We start from the raw sequence: 22,894 nt of genomic DNA, 5'->3' as shown, positions 1-22,894 counted from the left end.
CACAGATGTATCCATACACATGCCTCTGCAATATAGAAATACAGACACACACGCACACACACTGGGAATATTTCTAGGCTATGTGACTGTGCAACACAAAATCTGTAGCTCACAGTTGGGGTTGTAGTTTTACAACCAACTAGATCCCTCTCTGTCTCTCTTTTGCTCTGTCTCTGGCTATATTATACACTAAGCTATTAGTCATATTCACACTGTGCCAGCTTACCAGCTTGCATTGACAGACTGCATACGGCTTCAAATTCATGTCGTCCGCAATGCAATCAGACACAAAGTAGCCAGAGTAGCAAAGCCGACTGCACAGTATGCATGAAAATAGTTGTGCACATCACACACACAGACTAATGGATCTTTCTGTTATTACACATCTAATTCATGGTTGTGTTTGAGAGGTGCTGGAGCATGTACACACTATGGTGCAGGACAATGGAGTTTCTCATATTTCACTGGCAGTTCTTGAATTGGGCTGGTACAAACTGAGTACTTGAACATCTGATTTTTGTCCACATTAGCACTTGTACGTCCTGTAGCACGCCTCTATGTCCTGGTAAATGCACAACAGTAAGCACAAGACTCAAGACTGAAAACTTGAATAAGCCAAAACATCCTTGTTGGAAATTTGATCAGAATGCCAAAGGGAAAAAATACTCCAAGGAAAGTCCAAAAACTAAAGAGAGATCTTCATTGAATTCAGCTGCTGCTGTAACTACCTCTGCTGCTAACCTTAGCTGCTCACTGCAGTGAAACTCACACCATTTTACAGGTGATACTATCTGTGATAACACTGAGCCTCTTCATGATCAACCACTACATCTCAAAATTACATTTCATTTGACTTCACAGTTGGAAACATGATTCACATATTATGGCTATATTGCCTATAGCGATGATGATGATGACATTTTCAAACTGGTCTACATGCTAAAATGTATCTATGTGCGATGCTTTAAGATAGCATCAGCTGGCAAGCATGCTCCCAAAGACAATGCTAACATACTAATGTTTAGCAAGTATAAGGTTTACCATGTTCACCATCTTAGATTAGCGTGTTTGGATGCTAAAGTTTGCAAATTAGCAGAAAAGCCAAAGGGGTAATACATTTTGCAGGTATTTTGGCATAAACATAATAAATAAACATATTGGACAAATGAAAGTTTTGAGCTGTTGATGGTGCTATATGAAAAGTTAAGGGATCACCAATTCTTTCTGCGGGGAAAATGAAGGTTTCTTGACAATCCAGAATTCCCTCAAAATCACAAATGTCAACCTCATTGTGGTGCCAGAGTAAAAGTCAGGACAGCACCAAATTCATTAGAATTAGGCCTATGCTGCTGGAGGAAAAGTCAAGGGCCCACCAAAGTCAGTAGGATTCATCCTCCGGAGGCTGAGGATATCTGAATAAAACTCCATGGCAATCCTTACAATAGTTATTTAGATATGGCTAAAAAGTTTTTTTTCCTTTAACATATTGTCCATTAAGCTTCCAAATATAAATGACATTTACTGATGGAATAGATTTCAAATGGCATGTGTAGCAGTCAAACCTGGATAAAAAGCCACATGCTGTGCAGCTGCTCAGTCAGACGACTAGCACCTTATTTTTTTTCAAATCAAGCAGTGGTCACAGAAGATGGTAGTACATGCAGCCGCTATCACGTACAGGTACGAACACAAGCACACACAAAGATAAGCCAATACAGTCTGTGTAGTTACTCAGGGCTCCTCTGCCAAAGTGACAAAGCCATTAGGCTAAAAGGCTAGCTCCCTGGGAATTTAATCACTCGGTTTCGCTCTCATCTCATCTTTCTCCCTTTCTTTTCCACCGTTTTTCCTTCTCTCAACTTATTCTCCACTATTCCTAAATGGTTATATCACACCCTATGCCTCATTATTCATAAATGAGCTCTGTTACACATGTATGGACAGGCGTTCACACACAGTATGAAAGGGAATAAGAGGGAGAGACATCAAAGCTGCACACACACAAACACATACACACTACTACTACATGTGTAAAGATGGACTGTATGCACCAATGATAAGAGAGTGCAAACACATACCATAAACACACATAAAAACTCGTTTGACCTCTCTAAAGCCTGGTCTTGTTGACCCACATATGCAGGCTCGTCCTTATCCAGCCCTTCAAATAAAATCAGTTTTAAAAAAAAGTTATTTTAAACTCAAACCACAAACCGACTGACTGGGTGGTGGGAATGACAGAGAGGAAAAAATTGAGGCAGAGGGGAAGGGAAAAGTTAGATTGAGAAAGAAGAAGGGGAGAGAGAAGCCCAATCCTATTACGGACCAAAGCGGTGAGTTGAAAATGAAGGCATCTCTCGCTCGCACTCTTTCCCTCACTCTCGTTCTCGTTCACTCTCTCCCAAATGAAATGAGGATTTAGGTCACAATTTCAGCTAAATATACCAACGCATTTGCACTCACACACACCACACACATGTGCACAAACAGGCTAGACAGCTTGGGCTAATTAGGCGGGAGGATAAGCTCATGCACACACAAACTTTTTTATACAACACAAACAGATCAACATTCTCTCATGTGATCTCCCTCTCCTGCTTGTGCTCCATCTTAATCTTCCTCAGTCCCTGTTTCTGTTTTATTCATTTTCACCGTTTATTTCTTCACTCTATTCACAGTCTTTCTCTCTGACTTTCTCTCTCACATTTTCCCTTTCTTTTCATCTCACTTCACAGATGTTTTTTATTTGTATGACTGCTACAAATGCCAATAACGCCAACATTGTTTGCTATATTACACAAACTATCACATAAAAGAGAGTGCAGAGGAAAGACTGGGCTACTCACTCTTTTCTGTCACACAAAAACAAACACACACACACACACACTCAGCCTCATACGTGTGGTGGTGAAATGAAAGGAGGGAGCAGGAAGGAAGGACAGCCAGCTGCTTCATCTGTCCTCAGGAGTCCACAGGGGAAACTGTCTGGCTGCTGAGCATCCTGACTATCAAACACAACTTCCTATAATATCCTGCCTGGTCTGTGAACCACACAGTCTCTCTATCTAGCATTCTGATACAGTATGTAAAGTCTATATATATGCTAACACTGGTTCTTATAATATCCTGTCTATGGTGTGTGTGAACTAGGCATTTGTATGGCATGTTATTTTTATAAGCAACTGCTAAAACGTTAACACAACTACAGTGACATCCTGATTAATTATGAAGGCCAGGACTCAAGATACCCAAGGTGGCTGTAGAGATACTGGTTTAAGTAAGAACTAGCTCCCAAGCACTCTGCTATCTAGCCTAATGTGTATGATTTAAGTATTATGCTGGTGTTCAATGTTTGGCTAATTCAGTTCCTAGCTGGACATTTTTAGGCTTTTAACTCATGCTGTTATTATCCTAAATGCATTAAAATGCGTAACCAGCTAGAGGTTCACCATCAGCTCAAGGACACACTGACAACTCTCAGTAATGGGATGCTCTCTATCACCACTAGGCCACCCTTCTGCCTGTTAGCTTGTTAAATTGCTATGGAGGATATTTAAATGAACATATTTAAAAGGTCTGACGGCTTTATTCATGATCAAGATGTTTGACTGTCAGTTTTCACATACTAACTCTTTAATTCAAGGTAAACAGGTGTAAAAGAACTAAAAGAGAACATCTCCTTGCTGGTAACATGGATGAAGAGTATTACATGCATGGGCAGAAACATGGGAATGTGTAAGAGAGACCAATTGGATAAGAATAATAGGACAGCCCAATTTAAGAGATTACTGCTTACAGATTAAAATCTAAATTAACAGAAACAGAATTATGTTAAAAATTTCAATTAGTAATGGAAAGTTACAGGTTCTGTATGTGGACTTGAAGGGTAAAGAGTATAGGGGTAAAATTGTTAGCAAAGTAAATTGGTTAAAATAAAAGTATTTGAAAAATTAAGTGATCTGCTCTCATGTACAATGAACAGTGTTTTTTGTTTGTGTCCTAAACACCTAGAAGGGTAGCATTGTATAGCATAAACTATTCAATAGTGCCCCAGCTTTTAACAACACAGCCCCCTCCAGGTTCTTGCTGGCTAATCTCTGATTGAGCACCCTTGCTGAGCATGATCCTTGTTGCCTAGCATCCTGCTCTATCAGGCCACGAAAATGCAAACAAATATGCAACAAATCTAGCTTCCTAACACCAAGAATTTCTCCTGCAAAACTAAATTGATGTCACCAATTAATACGTAACCTTATGTAAAAAGCACAAATTGTTTGAAGGACTTCTGCTCTTTGAGTTCACAGTATTTCAATCAGGCTTGACTCAGACAGGCTGCAACTTGGTTCCTTGGGATATCGATTTCAAAATAAATCAGGGAGACATTTATACACACTAAAAGCGGTAATGATTGCACATGTATAATCAAAATGAACAGTGAGTCAACCAAATTGGAGTCAAAAACAGGATATTCCTTTCTGCAGTGATATGATTGTGCAGTGACTGTTGAGGAGGAGAATGAATGACTGATGCAACATTACCTGAGACCATGTTTTCATCTACTGCAGTTCCCTTTCCAGGTAAAATTAAGACATTAAATGTTTCTATTAGGAAGTGGGTATAGCATACGTACAGTAGCAGTGTAAGGATGAACCCTTGAAATCATCTGACTACTTTCTGTGATGCATTGTCAGGTCCCAACCCAGTCATTTAGAAACACTTACCTAGGCTGTTATTTATGAGGTGCACCTAGGGACATTATTCAGAATTACCATGCATATACATGTACTTTTCCTCTCACATATGAAACCAAACTCATTCACATACTATACTGAAAAGCTCCCACACATGTAGTACAAGTAAAATGCTTTTACACACACAATTGAAATGCTCTCACACACAAACAACTGAAAATATTACCTTCACACACACAACTGAAAAGCTCACACACACACAACTGAAACGTTCACACACACAACTGAAACGCTCTCACACACACAACTGAAAATATTACCTTCACACACAAAACTGAAACGCTCTCACACACACAACTGAAACGTTCACACGCAATGAACTGAAACGCTCTCACACACACAACTGAAACGTTCACAACTGAAACGCTCTCACACACACAACTGAAACGTTCACACACATACAACTGAAACGCTCTCACACACAACTGAAACGCTCTCACACACACAACTGAAACGCTCACACACACAACTGAAACGTTCACACACACACAACTGAAACGCTCTCACACACACACAACTGAAACGCTCTCACACACACAACTGAAAATATTACCTTCACACACACACAACTGAAATGCTCTCACACACACAACTGAAACGTTCACACACATACAAATGAAATGCTCACACACACACAACTGAAAAGCTCACACACACAACTGAAAAGCTCACACACACACAACTGAAACGTTCACACACACAAAACTGAAACGCTCTCACACACACAACTGAAAATATTACCTTCACACACACAACTGAAACGCTCTCACACACACAACTGAAACGCTCACACACACAACTGAAACGTTCACACACACACAACTGAAACGCTCTCACACACACAACTGAAACGCTCTCACACACACAACTGAAACGTTCACACGCATACAACTGAAACGCTCTCACACACACAACTGAAACGTTCACACGCATACAACTGAAACGCTCTCACACACACAACTGAAAAGCTCACACACACACAACTGAAAAGCTCACACACACACAACTGAAACGTTCACACACACAAAACTGAAACGCTCTCACACACACAACTGAAAATATTACCTTCACACACACAACTGAAACGCTCTCACACACACAACTGAAACGTTCACACACATACATCTGAAACGCTCTCACACACACAACTGAAACGCTCACACACACACAACTGAAACGCTCACAACTGAAACGCTCTCACACACACAACTGAAACATTCACACACATACAGTAGTATTACTGTATTTCCAACAGTTTCTTACTGTATAAGATTTGACTCAACAATATTTAGTTTAACATCAGATATCATGAAACTTTTCTTGAAACTTTCACATCAGACTCCTCCGGACTGGACTGGATGCGTTAAGTTGGCGCTTATGTTTTGTGTGACGTTTTACACGGACTCTTCGGGTGTAGCTCTCAGTGCGGGGAGTGCAGCTGTATGAGAGCACAATTGCTAGAGCCTGTTCTGGAGGATCGTCTGTCTGTCTGCTGACCTGGAAGCTGCTTCATCATTAATATCTGGTGAGTGGTGAAAGAAACAAAAAGTGCTTAACTTTAACGTTAGTCTAGAAGAACTGCCCGCGGCTTTGATGTTGTGTAACGTATCTGGTAAATAGCCGCAGCTAACGTTAGCTAGCTAGCTAACGTTGGTGTAGCAAAGCTGTCCTGTTAGCCTTTCAGTAAGTTAGAAGCTGATTAAATTAACATTAATAGCTTAAACAAAATGCTTGATTTGCACATTTTATTTTATAAAGAAGATAGTATATTTAGGCTGAAGGCCAAAATTACCAGAACTTTCTTTGTTATTTAATGGAGCTGTGAGTCTGACCTTGGGTGTTTGCATGTAACGTTAAGTTAACATTAAAGTGAATTTATGTTTGCAGGCAGTCTTCTTGATTTTTATTTTAACTGGCTTTTCTGTTCTCTTATTTCCACAAGGCGGGAGCTGAGCCATATTGTGGGACCAAGACCATCTTTAGGATTCCAACCTGTAAAACTGTAAGTCCATTATTACTAACTAACATAACGTTACCATGGCCCATTATTGTAGTACGGCCCACTAAAATTACTGGATATATTTACATGCAGCCTTCGAAGGATGGGGTCCCTGAATTGAGACACAGCTTTAGTTAGTGATTTATTGGATTTAAGATACTGTGAACTTGGTTTTAGCCCCTTGCTATAACAAAGATTTTCTATGGCAGCTAAAGATGAGCTTAAATAGATAAATAAAATGATTGCTTGTGTCAGCTTGTTGGTAATGCTAGAGTAAAACAGACCTGTATTATGAGTTTAAGTTATGATGGTCTAAGAACGTTTAATTTATTATCCATCTTCAGAAAGTCTTAGAGAATAATTGTGAATATCACCAAAATTGTGTGCCTTGGTCCTTCTGTCACTAGAAGTGAGAGTAAAAGTGTCCAATTTTTCCATTGACTCCCATAGTTAAATTGGATAGGAAAAAGTCTCTGAAAATATTCCTACAGTATCTGTACTCTAACTTATAGATAGGAGGGTGATGATTACCTTTTTCCTTGAATATAAAAAGACTTGACAACACAGCACTAACAGAAGTCATGTACGTGTCCCATACTGTGTCTGAGTATTCTGATGGAGTCCACCGTACACCTAAATTCTCATTAAGTCACATTCAAAGGTATTGATTATCTTGTGTAATCAGAGTGCAGAGCAGCCTTCATAGATTCACTCAAAGGTGTTTAGATAACGTGAGTTCGGCATTTTAGATGAATTTCTGTCCCAGTGATTGATTTGTTGTGTTGTTGTTAATTTTTTTGCAGGACAATCACAACTGCTGCCACCACTGCCACTGCCCACCACCACCCTCCTCACCTGGCTTCCCCCACCACCTCCACCCTCACCTGTCTAACTTCACCAACATTACTTCTCCAATGCTGACATCCCCAACCAGAACACCTACAGTGAGAAATTGTTTTGTGAAGAATCTTTTGTGTATTGCAATGTGTCTTGACAGGATAACTGTGGCTTGGTTGAATGTTCAGCCAATTTTATGGAGTTTTGATTAGTTGTTACTTGTTATTTATTCTGATGATTTTTATGGAGAATGTCATGTTTAGCATGTGGTCAAGATGGTTGATGACCCATATGTTTTACTAGTTTCAGTATTTTCTTATCTTCAACCTGGCTTTTCTAGTCTCTGTGGCTAGTTATAGGGAAATATTTTCAGAGAACCCCATTTTATACATTGATTACAGACTGCCTATGACATTGTTAGACTATCAGTTTCAAAACAGATCTCTTTATATATATATCAGTTTCAAAACAGATCTCTTTATATATATATGTGTGTGTTATGACTGTTTTGTTCTACTTGTGCAATAAACAATCTTTTTGTGCAGTTAAGTCTTCGAATGTCCTTTTTCTTATTTTACATCAACAGCTAAATAGCCATATTTTATTGGTTATACAGTAGTACTGTAAAAAACAGTAAATACAGTAATATTTTCACAACAGTATATTACTGTACTTGATTAAACAGTATGCCAAGAAATAACAGCATAATACTGTACTTCATTATACAGTATGCCAAAAAAGTAACAGTATAATACTGTACTTATACTAGACAGCTCTCCCTTAGCAAAAGAGTTAAGCTTTAATATTCAATGTTTTATCTGTTGCATGATGAGCTGGTTCTTTCAATTGACAATCAGAATGTAAAATGAATATATATAATATATTTAGAATTTATTGCAATGGGAACCATAAACCATTTTTTTAATGGACATAAAACACAGATGTTTAAAACCACAGTGGACGATGAGGAGATCCAGCAAACACTATCCCAGCAAAGAAATAATGGACCCTACTGCTTAAATCACCCATTCCCTCTGAAACTGTGAAGATGTGCAAAATTTGCACATATGTCAAAATACACGTCACCGCGCGATAATAAGAAATAGATGTTACAATTTACAGCTCCAGGGTAATTTCAGTTTTCAAGGCCAGGAAGTAAAATTGTTTGCATTATGTCTATACATACAAAAAGTAGGCTGTTTTCTGCCTGAGGTCATTCAGTGTCCGTGTAACAGATGCAGACCTATTAGACACTCTTTACTCTTTCCCTGCCATCAAAACACACACAAAATACACACTAAAGGCAAAACTGTCCTTATGAATAGCACTGGCCAGCTATGTTCAACTACCATAACAACGATTAATTTAACATAACAAGGAAACAAGGAAAATTGACAAGACAAATAATCACGTTTCAATAAAAACTCAGGCTGGCGGGGTTCAAATTATGTTCCGTCTTATCAGATTTGGGTAGGGTCCCGTTCTAATGCTGCGAGATCTGATAGTCAATATGTCTAATACTTGAGTGGATCAGAGTGGACTAACAATCAGCTCCTGATCATGGTGTATTGCACCATCACAGAATCAAAATGTGTTGGGTTTTTTTTGGTATGTTCAAGTCAACCACATTTTGGATCGGGTCTAACAAACCTCGTGTCCCTTTTTATCAAGTTAGCTTTTTTATCCCTCAATATTACTTTTATGCATGTCAAGTGCAGGTAAAAAAATGTTGGACATGTGACGGCTTCTACCTGATGTGACCCAAAAGCAACACACGATGATCATAGATAAGAATGTGTAGCTGCTGTTTAATACTGCTGTGTCACCTTACTACCTCTATGCTTACTACCACTGAGTAGTTGTGGGCTCTGTGCTTTGCTACATGGCCCTTTGAAGTTCACTGCTGTTGGAAGCAAAGGCATATCTCATTCACTTCCTGCCTTCTACATTTTGATATTTTCCCAGGCTACACTCTGGTCACAAGCCCTAGCTGAACAGAAGTCAACAAAGCTTCTATTCTTCTTCACCTCCTGCCATAATCCTGTTATCCTGCTGCTAGAATCAGCTGCCAATACAAAACCTGCTTCAGTCTATTCCACACACCTTACAACGACACACAGAGCACATCTTCATATCTACAAGCTGCCCTGTGCCAACTACTGTGAGACCGCAGTATATGAGTGAATTAAAAAGTTACTGAATATACATGTTGTGCGTCTGCACATACCGAAGAATACAGGCAATAACTCTCCAGGCCCCAGAAGTGCTATATCAATGAATATAGAACAACCACAGAGAGCAGTGTAAAGTCCTTATAGCTCCCTCACTCCTCCAGGGGGATACAGCTAGTATATATACGATATGATAATGGAAGTGAACCAAGTGAGATAATGTGGCGGCGCGTGCATGCGCGTGCATGTGCTTCAATGAATCCATACAGCTTAGAGGAGGAGGGGGGAGATCTTATCTTTTCTGTGTCTTCATACAGTTCAGATACAATCATCTTAGAAAGAGAGAGGCAGAGAGAAGAAGGGAGAGAAATAGAAAGGAAAGGAAAGAGATCAAGATAGTGAAAGACAGGGGAGGGAGGGGGTGAAAATAAAGAGCAAGTGCGAAATTTAAAGAGAGAGAGAGATAGAGATGGAAAAAAGCAAAAGAGGCTAAAAGGAAGGGAAGGAAGGCAGGGGATGGCTGTTACAGCTCAATTAATGCCGGGACATGAGATGGCCCTGCCACCGATAATGACAGAGAGAGCGCTAGAGAACGAGACAGAGGGGAGAGAGGCAAAGGCAGTGATCTCGACAGGATGTTAGGGGGAAGCGGGGGGGGGGAGGAAATAAGAGCAGATACTGTTAAATCTATTCATGATTCATTATTTCTCACTGCGGCTCAAAGCTCCGTTCCTTGAGATGTCTCTCTCTCTCCCCATCTCCATCTTTCTCCGACCGCCCTCCCCCTTTCTTTCCTTTTCCCTCCATTGCTTTTCTTTTCTTGGCTCATCTACACCACCCCCCTACCACCACCCAACCCCCCTCATCTGTTCTCTCAGGTCTTTATCTGTCTCTTCTAAGGCTCCATCCTTCCTGTTTACCCTCTCTTCTTTCATCCGTTCAATTAATCTCTATCCCATCTTTTCCTCTCGTCCCTGCTCTGACACTTTTTCCAACATAAGCTCTCCCCGCCATCTCTCACTTTTTTCTCCCTTACTCTCTTAACTGCCCCTTTCTCTACAGTGCTCGCTCTTTTTCTTGCAGTCTCTTATATCTTCAAAGTCCTCATATTTCTAAATCTTACTTTTTTCAAACGATCCCACTCACTTTCCATCCCCTCTCCCTTTGTAACACCCTGTACTCTACAACCTCGCCTTTTGTGCTTTATCCTCGTCCACTCTCTTTGTCTCTAAAATTCCTTGTGATATCTCTTTTTTTTCTATCAGTCTCTTTCTGATATCCTTTTTTTTTATCCCAGTTCCTTCATTTTATATTTTATCACGCTCTCTCCCTTCCCTCTTCCTTTTATTCTATTTCTGTCAATTTCCGCTTCTGCGTTTCCTTTTCTATCTGTGATACTGTAAGTTCTCTTTTATTATCTGCCTCAAATTTCTCTCTCTCTCTCTGGCTCTCGTACCACCTCCCCTGGTAAACCTTTTTACCAGCTGACTTTTTTCACATATTCTTTTTCTTCTCCGTTGCTCAAACATACCTTTTTTCTACCTTTCCTTACCTCTTCTCAGAGCCTCATCCACTGGTTCCTGATGCCAGGCCCCTCTCTCTTCCTTTATTTCTCTCTCTTTTTCTTACTCTCATTCACCTGACTGTAGCTCTTTGGTCTCCTTCTGTCATCCCTGCCACCTACTCCATCTCCCCCTCTCTCCGTCCTATCTTCCTATTTTCCACACTCTCCCCTCCTTGGCCGCCCTCTGTCATCTTTCCCACCTATCCTCCTCTCCCCCCTCCTCCTCCTCCCCTGTCCATCTCTCAGAGGTGCAGCCAGCACCCCAGTCCATTTCTTCTTTTTGGCGACAAGAGCTGACAGTTGAGTTCTGCCCAGCTTTGCTGCCTGCCATCTCTCTCTCTCTCTCTTTTTATCTCTGTTCCCTTCCTATGTCTACACTGTTGGGAACGTTCTCTGGATATTACTTTAGTAGCCTAATACATTTTTTGGTCTTTGTGACCATAAAGGTAATTTTTAACTCTCTTAAATTTTTCAGAACAGAATTGCATTTAATGAATTAGTGCTTCATTTGTTTTAAATATTGTTATTTGAATCTTACATTTCCCTGTTGGGGAACAATTAAGTGCCATTTTGTGTTAATTATTAAGTGGCATTAGGAAGATACAGTGAAGATAAATGACTACAGGTATAAACCTAATCACTACTTTTACAAATTCCAGTGGCTCTATTTCACACGGACTTAAACTTAACTTAAATACACTAAGTTAAGCACTAATAATTACATTAATCTGTGTTGTAAACTTGTTTTTTTTAAACAATACTCTGCCCTCTCTTTATTCTCTCGTTACTCTCTCATTTTGTCTGTCTCTCTCCCCTCTCTGATTATTGCTCTGTCAAACATGTGTCTGCTGTGGGGTTTAGGAATCAGTCTATCCCATTTCAGTCAGTTTTATTGTGCACGTGTCCTTTTTTTGCCAACATAAAGTCCAGCTGAGGTTTCCTGCTTTTGAATGTGGTTCAACTCTTTGGTCCATGAGAAGTTTTAGAAGAATGCAGAAAAAACGTGAAGAGCAGAGGGGACAATTTCAAACAATTTCAGTTTCTAACACAATTTTAAACAAGTTAAATTTGAGTGCACAGATCTGCATACTCATTTAAATGAAACATTACGTTACATTAAGGTGCGACAAGCTATGCGTTAAGATAATCTTTTCCAGATTTAATGGTTAGTATTCATTTTGAATCCAGCAAAGTGTAGCAGCCAAGCAGATGTTGCTTCTTCTCCAGAACACATTGAATAATTTCACCTCTACCTACAGATGCTGCCTCAGATATTACAATCATAACTATTTGCTTTTGTAGTTATTTTGTTAATATAAAGTGCATGATTTTTTAGATTGCATGAATGCAACCCATCCTTCTTTTATAATCCTAAAAGCTGACATGAAACTGGGATCCAAGCTGATTTATACAGCAGCAATGGAATTCCAACACGGTGATATATATTGTTATATTGTGGTTTGTGCAGCTTTCAACCAATGGCAGCACCTTTGAGGCAAGGATACCTGTAAAATGTTACTATAAAATAGGGAAGAGAAGATCGGTGTCATGTGGAAACCGGTGTTTGCTATAAGTTTGTCCATGTTGCTCTGTTGCTGTAATAATAAGGCATTTCTGACAACAGCTTCACCTGGAACACAACACATTGCCATGAACTAAGGATCTGTAATGGGATTTAACATAGCTGATCGGCTCATAAACTCATCTTGCATCATCCCAAACTTCAACCACTGGACGTAACATCAGCAACTACTGAGTAGTAAGTATGTACACAGCATTAGTATTTGGACAGAAACCCACTGTTTGATGTCCCTGTGCTATAGTTACCTTGCTTGTGAAATGACACGATGATTATGAGGTTAAAGTGCACAGTGCAGAGGCTTTCATTTGAAGGTATTTTTTAGAGATTATTTTAAACAATGAGCTGCTTTCTCAATGCCTATGCCGGGCATGCTGGGAGCTCATTATAAAGTATGAAAAAATATGAATCCACTCGTCCACCGCAGAGAGAGAGTTAGCATGGCAGATAGATAGATTACGGGAGAGGGGAAGACACAGTCAGTCTTAAGCAAAACCTTAAAGGAAGATGCCATTCAACTGGATAATGATTCTATCTATCTGCATGGAGGTCTGTCAACACAGAAGAAGAGATCTGATGTCTGACTTTCTGCCTGTCTGTACGTCTGCAATTTGACTGTCTTCCTTTCCTACAGTGTGACCCAGACAGCAAATTAGCAGCAAGTGTGGGGACTGACAAGCAGTCACCGGGCGCCTGAGAGCACACACGGCTCATCAGACACATGTCTTCATCCAAGACCGGATCTTAGTGAGGATAAAATGGAAAAGATACACAATTTACACTGACCTTCTTTCATCGCCTTCTACCTGGTATTTTGTCCTTACATTGTTTGGAAGAACCGGCGTGTGACTTCACATGCCACTCCTCACCATACCATGCTGTAGACATCTAGTGTCAGTTAACCTCAGTGTGTCACCACCAGTTCTTTAAAGCATATTGGCCATTGGTATGGTGTCTGTGTGTACCATCCAGATTAATAGTATTATTGTTCACATCAGTAATCGGTTCTTCTCTCACCCAAAACAACCACCACTTGTTTTGCTTGATAATAACAGGGGAAGCGACTGTCCACACAGAGAAACATTTAGTCAATAGGGATATCATAACTGTGCAGGAAATACTGTCTCGGCTGGTTTCATGCAACAGCACTTTTTATTCCACATGGGGGCATAGAGAGGTAAACTAGAGTACAGTGACCCTTACTAAAACTAATACAATCAGCCATCCATTGCTCAGTGTTGAAACCACTTGTTGCTCTTGCTGTCTCATGAAAATTGTTATTAATTCCACTGTCCTACTTTTTTACCAAGTACAAAGGTGAGTCACTACTTTTCCATGCTCATCATAAACTGAAATTTAAGCTGGAACCAATCCTGCTTTATCCAGTTTACACTTGTACTATGTGACATGACCCAATGTTACAGTACATTTTTAAGCTATACTTTGTAATGTTGTTGTATTGGGCAGCATTGTATTGAAAGGTGTTCAATAATTTGGTCTAATAATTTGTTCACCTCCTTTACATATAGGGAGGTCACTTAGAATAAAAATAATATATAAAAAGGGACAGAAACAAGAAAATATAGTAAGAACCCACCCACACAAAATGACACACCGGCATACATTATTTGTGTGTGTAAAAAAAAAACACATTCACCTCCTCCCACCTGCTCAACAAATGCCACTTCTACACAGAAAACATTGAGTCAAGACTGGAAAAACAAAAAGTACTAAGTACAGTCTTTCTTACCTGTTTGTGCATCTCAATGTTGAGACCGTAGGACATTTCATAGTACTGTGGAGACAAACACAAATGACAGAGCTTCATTAGCATTTCATACACACCACACATTAACATTCAGTCTTACACAATATCACCCATTGAACATCTGTTGCTCAGTGTAGCTGCATATGCTGCTGTTTGTCAGTGTGGTTTTAATGAAAGCAAGAAAAGATAGACTTAAAAAAACTGGAAACAGAGAGAGTGAGAGTATGTGTGTGTACAATACAACAAGTTTGTGTGCATCTGTGTATAGATAATGAGGTATTTATGTCTCTGTGTGAGTTAATGCGCTCCCTGTCTCAGCATTTGTGTGTTCGTGTGTATGAGGGGGGTTTACAGTTGTTCTATTTGTTAGTATACACAGCTGCTAAATGAGCATAGCTGTGTGTGTGTGTGTTTGTTTGTGTGTGTGTGTGTTGCATGTTGTGTTCCTGCATATGTGTTTGTGTACCTATGAAGACCCGTGTATGGAGGCCGTCACAATAATGAGACTCTGAGGATGCTTCCTAAGGCATGTATCTCAATGTGTGAGTGTGTCAGTGCAGTCTGTGTGTGTGTTCAATAAATGTGTGTCCATAGTATGAGTCTACAACTGTATACTGTACTGTACTATACTGTACAGCTGACACAACAATATGATCAGAATCTGGATTTCTTATCTGGGCAAGGAAAAACACGTTAATGAAAGACGTAAATGAATGCAGGAAGCACTGCAGTCCGAAGGCAGCTAACGAAAACACCAGACCACATCTGGAGGTGGTCTGGCTCACAATGTCATCAGACCTCAGGTGTAAATGCAATCTATACAGATCCACCACAATCCAGAAGGATAAATTCATATTTTTTCAGCAAGTTGAAAGGTCACTTGATTCCATCTCTTTGTGCTAACAAGGACCAGGTGTAAATGCAAGCACCTGTGATCAGATGTTACACAACTGAAGTTCAAAGGTTTATTCAATAAATCAATTAGTTGGTGAAACACTGCTTTTAAGCCTAATAATAAAATAAATAATAAATAAAATAATCAGCAGACAAATTAATAATGAAAACACTCATACCTAGTCTAAATTACATATTCAGATCATATGATCAATAAACACATACATATCTATGTCATGCTGCCATCTGAATGACTGTGCGTGTGCTTGTGTGTGTGCAAAATATCTTGTGCTACCACCTCTGCACGTGTGCTTGTGAGTGTTTTTCTGTCTCCTCTGTGTGTGTGTACATCCGTAATGTGCTGTAATGGTGTTGGTGGCGAGCAGCATACAGACAGCGAGGATCCGTCATGGTGACAAAGGCAGCCCCTGCCGCCGGATGAGCAACGCTCTGACTGATGAGAGCGAGATACTCTCTGTATTCTCTTGCTCATTTTCGCTCTGGCGCGCTCTTCTCTCTCTCCATTTATTCCCCACCTCATTCAGTCCCTCCCTCTCACTCCTATCTCTATCTTTCAGAGGCTGTCAGTCCGTCTTTTCTATCACCCCTCCTTCTCTCTCCAGTTACTCCCCTCCTTCTTTTTCTAGCTGTCAGATGTTCTTTTGCTCTCCATTTCAGTCTATCTCTCTATTTCCTTTCTCATTTTACTCACTTGCTATCTTTGTCTGTGTGTCTCTATCGATGTACAGCATGTACCCCTCTACCTAAATTCAAATGTGCTTTATTGGCATTAACATAATTAAGTACAGCACTGCCACATCACACTGTACAAGGTTTACACTGTAATTGTAACAATTCAGAATAGCATGTACACTATACAACACAACATACAAAATACAGCATACACTATGTTACACACTGTACATTTCTATACTACATTGAATACTATAATAAAAAACTAATTAGTGCAGATTAAACATTAAAATATATATACGTATACTTATATACATATTAAAAAATATATATTTACTGTATATATGATGAGATATTGTTTTACAGTTGAATAGTGGTGAGATCTATAAAAGCAAACAAGATTTAGAAGGAGTTCAGTACAGTGTCATGTGTTTCACAGGTCCTCCCTGAGGCTGGGACATGCTGTGACATATTTTGCTGCTTCAGTGGCAATGTCAGCTTTTCCCCCTAGTATATATTACATTTTAGTCTGAGAGAGTGTGTGGAACTTGTGGAATTTGGGTTTTATTTTGATAAAGAACTTGATCCTTTACACGTTGACCTCAAGTAAAAATGATTCCAATGAGTTCCACGCAGTGAAGTACACAGATTTAATTTGGGGAAAAGATAGGGGTGGTGCCGGATTGATACTTCCACAATTATTACTCTTGTTTGTCAGGAGCAATAGCAGACGTACAGTGACATTGTTATAGAGTCGCAAAACACAAAGCAATCCACGTGAATGGATTGATCACTTAAGCATGTCACTCTGACATGGGAGACCGCTATCAACATTAGTTTTGTTGAATCATGGACACGATCTCTCCCTAACCAAACAAAGTTGTTTTGTGCGTGAACTTAACCAAACCTTTCGCTTTGTTAATACAGACTTCAGATAAGACAATGTTCATATGGGTCTTTATGGCACAGACTGCAGTGCAGCAGGAAGTGTATCTATCTATCTATCCATCTATCTATCTATTCTTTACTTTGGGCTGTTCCTCTGTTGTCAACCCCTTGTCCTGTCTCGCCTTTGTCATATTTTTCCTCCTGTGCATTCTCTCTCACTCTTTCCTGTTAACACCTTTTCTGTCAGTCTTGCCAAAGATCCTTTTCTTTTTTTAAACCTTCTTTCCCCCTCTGCTCTTCCTATTACTCTCTTTTACCTCCCCTTGTTTTTATCTATCTGCAGTATCATTTTCATCTCTGTCCTTTACACTCTGTCTCTTTTCTACTCTCTCATTCGTTCTCCTTTTAGTCATTTCTAACAATCGTCTTTCTCCTTTAGGTTCTCTCTCTATTTCACGACCTCTCTCTCTCTCTCTCTATTGCCATTTTCTGCTTGGCTCGCTCGCTTTGTAAATTTGCGCTCTCTCTTCCTTGTCGAGTGCTAAATCTATATTTTCTCCTTTCTCTCCCCCCTGTCGAGCTCACCTCCGCTGTGTATTTTACTCTTCTTTATTTCCATTTCTCTCATGGACACACTGACACAAAACAATATCTTTTCATGTACATACACACATCACTGCTTGGAATCTCTTTCACATGTAAAAAAAAAAAAGAAAAAAAAATGCACACATACTTCACACAAGTATGCGCACACTTGAAAAACACACACACGTACTTTAAAGCACGCGCACACAAATGTCCTTCATCTAGCTCTTTGTGTTTCCATGTCTGCCTCTCCTCTAGCCCTCTCAACATGAAAGATATGTGACATCTCTCTTTGTTCTCCCTCTCTCCCTCTATCTCTCATCAGCCTCTCTCATCACCTCTCCATCATTACACCTCACCTCAGCCCTCCCTATCTTTTTAACTCAATTCCTGTCTGTCTCTCCTTATTAATTCTCCCTCCATCTCTCCCATCAGCCTCTCCACCTCTCTGTCATTACTCTCCGTTTCTCTTTTTCACTCGCTCCTCTTTCATTCCCTCCTCTCTCACATCCTCTTTTCATTCAGTATCTCCCTTTTTTCAAGCTACAGTAACAGCTGAGTGAAACAACCAGGGCCTTGGTATTTTAATACAACCTTGCAAGCAACAACATAGCTCCCTGTAGCAGTCGGCCTCAGCAAGAGTTCTCTGCTCTGGACTGACTGTATTTAACCAGCACGACATTATGGAAAGGAATTCAATAAAGGTATGATAGGAACAGTGCTCTGTAAAGCCAGAGTGAAAGCAAGTAGGTATGGGTTAGCGTCAGTAAAAGGAACCTGGATGCTGCCACTGTGCATTTTTGAGAGTTAGTGGAGTCACTTCTGTCAAGTTTCATAGAGACAGTTTCATTACAAATGCGATTCATGTTGATGGATTCCACGGTCATTATGAAGTATGTCTAGGTATCTCTCAGGTTCATGAAAATCCAAGGCAAAAAGCAAGAGAAAAGGTACAATGACTGGTATATTAAATTATTAAGATATTACTCATTCTGTCCTGCTGGCAGTAGTGAAATATAAGTACATTTACTCAAATAGGTGCAAATTTTGTGGTACATCTGGCACTTTATTTTCATATTCTGCTACTCCACTTACTTTTCAGAGGGAAATATTGCACTTTTTACTCCGCTACATTTATTAGATAGCTATAGTTACCAGTTACTTTACAGGTTCAGACATATAAGAAGTTTATAAAAATTACATTGCTTGAGATTAAACTAAATCAAAAGTATATAGTAAGCAGTTTAACTCAGCTTCACATCCACCAATAAAATGTTTCTCACACATTAATGGAAAAATAACAAAAAAAGCATTAATATTATATACTGTATATAGTAATATAACTCTCATACGGGTCTCTCTGTATAACGAGTGCTAGTAAAAGCATTTCAGGAGCATTTCGTTTGACAAAACTTCCCTTATTTTTCCACCAATGCCAGCCCATTGGGATTAGAAAAGACATGAAGACAGATGTATCAATTACCTTTCCACATTTTGGACAATATACAAGTGAAAGCACCCTCCAACGACCAGGAGGTTATTCACTGCATTATGTACCACTGTCCTTTATTGTACTGCCACTAGAGAGCTGCAGCACTCTCGCTGATAACAGTATTAAATTGTGATAGTTTATCAGTCCGTGCAGGATAATTTCCTCTTTCCTCGCTTCCTCACTGCGAGGTCAGACAGGGAACAGTGTCACCTTCAGGACAGCTCAAAACAGTTTAGAAGGTCGCTCATTTTCTAGGACTTGAAACTGAGCCAGAGATTCGCAGACAGAAAGCAGCGTTACAATCTCAGGACTTTAAACACCAACAGGTGACTAGAAGCTTCGACCTGAATGGGTAATCTGGCAAAGAGCCACAAGCTACTAGGTCAGTTACATCACTCAGTTACAGTACTCGAAAAGTTGCTCTAGATAGAAGTTTGCTCTTTTAAATCTACAAACAATTCCACAATTTATTGGTCTAGTCTGGATTTCCTTTTGATGAGGCAGAGAGGCAAACACTAAGTGACTGAAATGTAGAAACAGTTGTCCTGTGTGTGTAGGCTAGACAGCAGCAAAGTGACTATTGTACTGTTTGTGCAGTCTGTACAACACCCTAGTGACAATGCTCTATGGGAGTCTAGTCTGGACTGGACAGTTGTGACAACTGTGCATTGTGGTCTATGAATATGTAAGTGTAGTATGGTAACATTAACCAGTATTGTTCAATGCACGCGGTTACAACTTATCATTGACCAATTACATTTAATCTTACAGCGTATGTGTTAATTACAGTAGGATTGCTACTCCTGTTTTGTCTTATTCATATTGAAGGCAAACCCTTCACAACAATGTTCAAGCTTAGTCCATCAATCTAAATATATATATACTGTAGTTAACAGTAACAATAATTTTAGTAGTAACAGGTGTACTATGAAAGCAGTTTAGTGATAACCACACTGTGTACGCAGTTGAAATTTCCATGATACAGTACGTGTTTTGTCTGTTGTAGTCAGTTTTTCTAATAGGTTCATCCTCTCTTAACTGCCTGCCCCCTCAACCTCCAATTACAAACCCCCCCATGCCCGCCGTTCTGCCTTATATAATCCCTCTGTTGTGTCACTGCGTTCTCATTCAGCACTCTGCGTAAGATCTTGTGTACGTGGGGTGTGTGTATGTGTGTATGTGTGTGTAGCAGATTGCAAGGCGCATTTGGTGGATGTGTGTGTGTGTGTGTGTGTGTGTGTGTGTGTGTGTGCGCGCTAAGCCTGGCAGAAGGGCACTAAGCCAACTGGCTGACGTCGCTTACCAAGAACATCCAGCACTGCCCACCCAGAGAGCAGGGAAACAGAGTGGTGTGTGTGTGTGTGTGTGTGTGTGTGTGTGTGTGTGTGTGTGTGTGTGTGTGTGTGTGTGTGTGTGTGTGTGTGTGCGCACACGCGCGTGTGTGACTACTATGTGTATTTATATTACACTACCTTATTTTCATCTGAAATGTGAACAATGCAATGTAAATGTCAGCTAGGAATGATTTCTTAGAAATGTGATCATACATATGGATCATACATGAGCATCCATGTGAACAGTGACTAACACAAGCATACCCTGTACCAGGCTGATGTATATTTCAGCTACCTTATGATGAGGGAAGTGAGAAAGCAATTCACTTGGGTTATTGCTGTATATTGCCTATTTTTTTTTACAGTTGACTTATATCAGCATCAGCACATATATACAAAGTAATCCACAGTGCTTGCAGATGAGAATAAATCCACACACTATGTGACATTTGATGCGTCTGCATTTAATGAAAGTGCTTTCCTGCATCATGATGTAGTTATTGCTGTGACTGATGGCCACAGCTGCATTAAGTTGAAAATGTCATCACCTATCCGCTACGTGACACAAAATAACAAAACTGTAATTAGAAATAAAACTGTAATCCATAACTTCTTGCATGTTCAAACAGCAAAAATAATGGAGAACCACAGGCAGGATTATGAGGTTTTGTCACAATGATAATGTTGGTATGTAGTAAAAAAAAAAAAAGTCATCAACCAGACAGTTAATATGCACACAGGGCTGGGAGATTCAATATTATTGCTTACAGTAAAACTTCTATTAAAAGTCTAGTCTCAATTAGACGCCTGTCCCTTTTACTGGCCTGGTGTGGACAAATAGGTCTCAATTAGACGCCTGGTCTGGTTTTTATAGAAGTTCTATGGATGTATAAAACCTCTTGAAGCCCACCGGGTCACCTGCTTGAGCTAATTCTAAGATGCTTAGATTGTGCATACCAATATAAATGTTTAAACTTTTGTCAATATGGACATGTTACACATCATTACATCGGTTAGATTCTCCACAATTCGTGGATCGTTTAGTTCATTGGCAGAATTTTAACCAATAATTAAGATTTATTACGTTAACTGTGGACTGAGTTCCTGTTGATGCTCTGTGACATGAGTACATGAGTGGTTTTTTTGTCGTGTGTAAAACTGTTTTTAAAAACTTTGACAGACTTGTAAGTGCAACTCTATTTGCAAGAGCGGCTTAAATGTAATTGAGGGGAATAAAATCTCTGGAGTTTAAAATTCTATTCAATTTCGCATGTAAACTTTATCTAGAATATTTAAAGATATGCATACACACTGTGAGATGTGCAGCACAGTCTCCATGTCACACACTGCCATTATCATCGCTCCAGCGTTCTGCTTGCTTTTTGGCTCATTATGTCAGTTCAGCAGGCGGGTTACTTTAGATAAATGAGGTTGCAGTGTAATTCTTGTTTATCTGATTGCACTGTAACGTTCCACTCGTCTGAACACACCCCACATCTAACGCCTATCCGCCGCTAATAACATACACACTGCACTGTCATCATGTGGGCAATACAGACAAAAAGCATTCCTACATTTCTCTCTCTCTCTCTGTCGGTTTCTTTCTTCCTTCACTCTTGTGTCTCCCTCCTCTTTCCACTGTTCCATTCTTCAGGGAGTGTTTGCTCTTTCATTTCCCCCTCCCTCCCTCCACCCTGATGGTGTTGCGAGAGTGTCAGACAACGGTGCCAGACTCTCTCTCTCTCCCTCTATCTCTTCTATGCATTCTGCGAAGAAAGCTGGCAGACTTTTAAAAATGAGCTTTAGGAAGTGGGTCTAATCCAAGGTGATTTATCTAAATGGGACATTCGTGTATGTGCGTGTGTGTGTGTGTGTGTGTGTGTAAATCTATACTTGTGCATGTGTGGCTTTACAGCACTTTCGTATTCATCCAGGATGTGTGTGTGCAAGCAGCTTGTGTTTATGTCTGCATGTATTATTTGTGTGTGTGTGTGTGGGGGGGGGGGGGTGGATGTGTGTAAAAACCTTAACAAAAGCATTGTTCATCGGTGTCTCTCGGGTGAGCTTGTCTCTTTCATCTGACCGCCCACACACACACACACATCCCGATGTTAAAACATTTATTAGCACGCCGTGCTAACCCACATCAGAGGTTAGGTTAGCAGGCTCTGACTTCTCCATTGTGTCCTGTCAGCGGGTGATGACTAAATCAGTCACGGCAGACATTCAACCTCACTGCAGCTTCTCTTGCAGCCAGTTTCATCAGAGGAAGAGACAGACAACAACTGGACAGCACTGACCTTAAATGTGGTTTGAGTTCATATCTATGAACACATGTG

At 40.0% G+C, this 22,894-nt stretch overlaps 1 protein-coding gene across 3 annotated transcripts in view; it reads right to left on the bottom strand.

Moving 5' to 3' along the window:
- The window catches only part of tle2b (TLE family member 2, transcriptional corepressor b), an 85,886-nt gene that overhangs the window by 36,659 nt on the left and 26,333 nt on the right, over positions 1–22,894 (bottom strand). For all 3 annotated transcript variants that reach the window (XM_038716008.1, XM_038716005.1, XM_038716006.1), the window contains one exon: positions 14,652–14,696. In XM_038716008.1, the coding sequence (XP_038571936.1) occupies positions 14,652–14,696 (45 nt within the window). The remainder of the gene's footprint in view (positions 1–14,651; positions 14,697–22,894) is intronic.

Source organism: Micropterus salmoides, unplaced genomic scaffold (genome assembly GCF_014851395.1).
Source record: "Micropterus salmoides isolate LMB-PRFRI ecotype aquatic unplaced genomic scaffold, ASM1485139v1 Ms_hic_scaffold_13, whole genome shotgun sequence".
In the NCBI taxonomy this organism is placed as follows: domain Eukaryota; kingdom Metazoa; phylum Chordata; class Actinopteri; order Centrarchiformes; family Centrarchidae; genus Micropterus; species Micropterus salmoides.
This window is presented reverse-complemented; position numbering and strand designations above follow the sequence as displayed.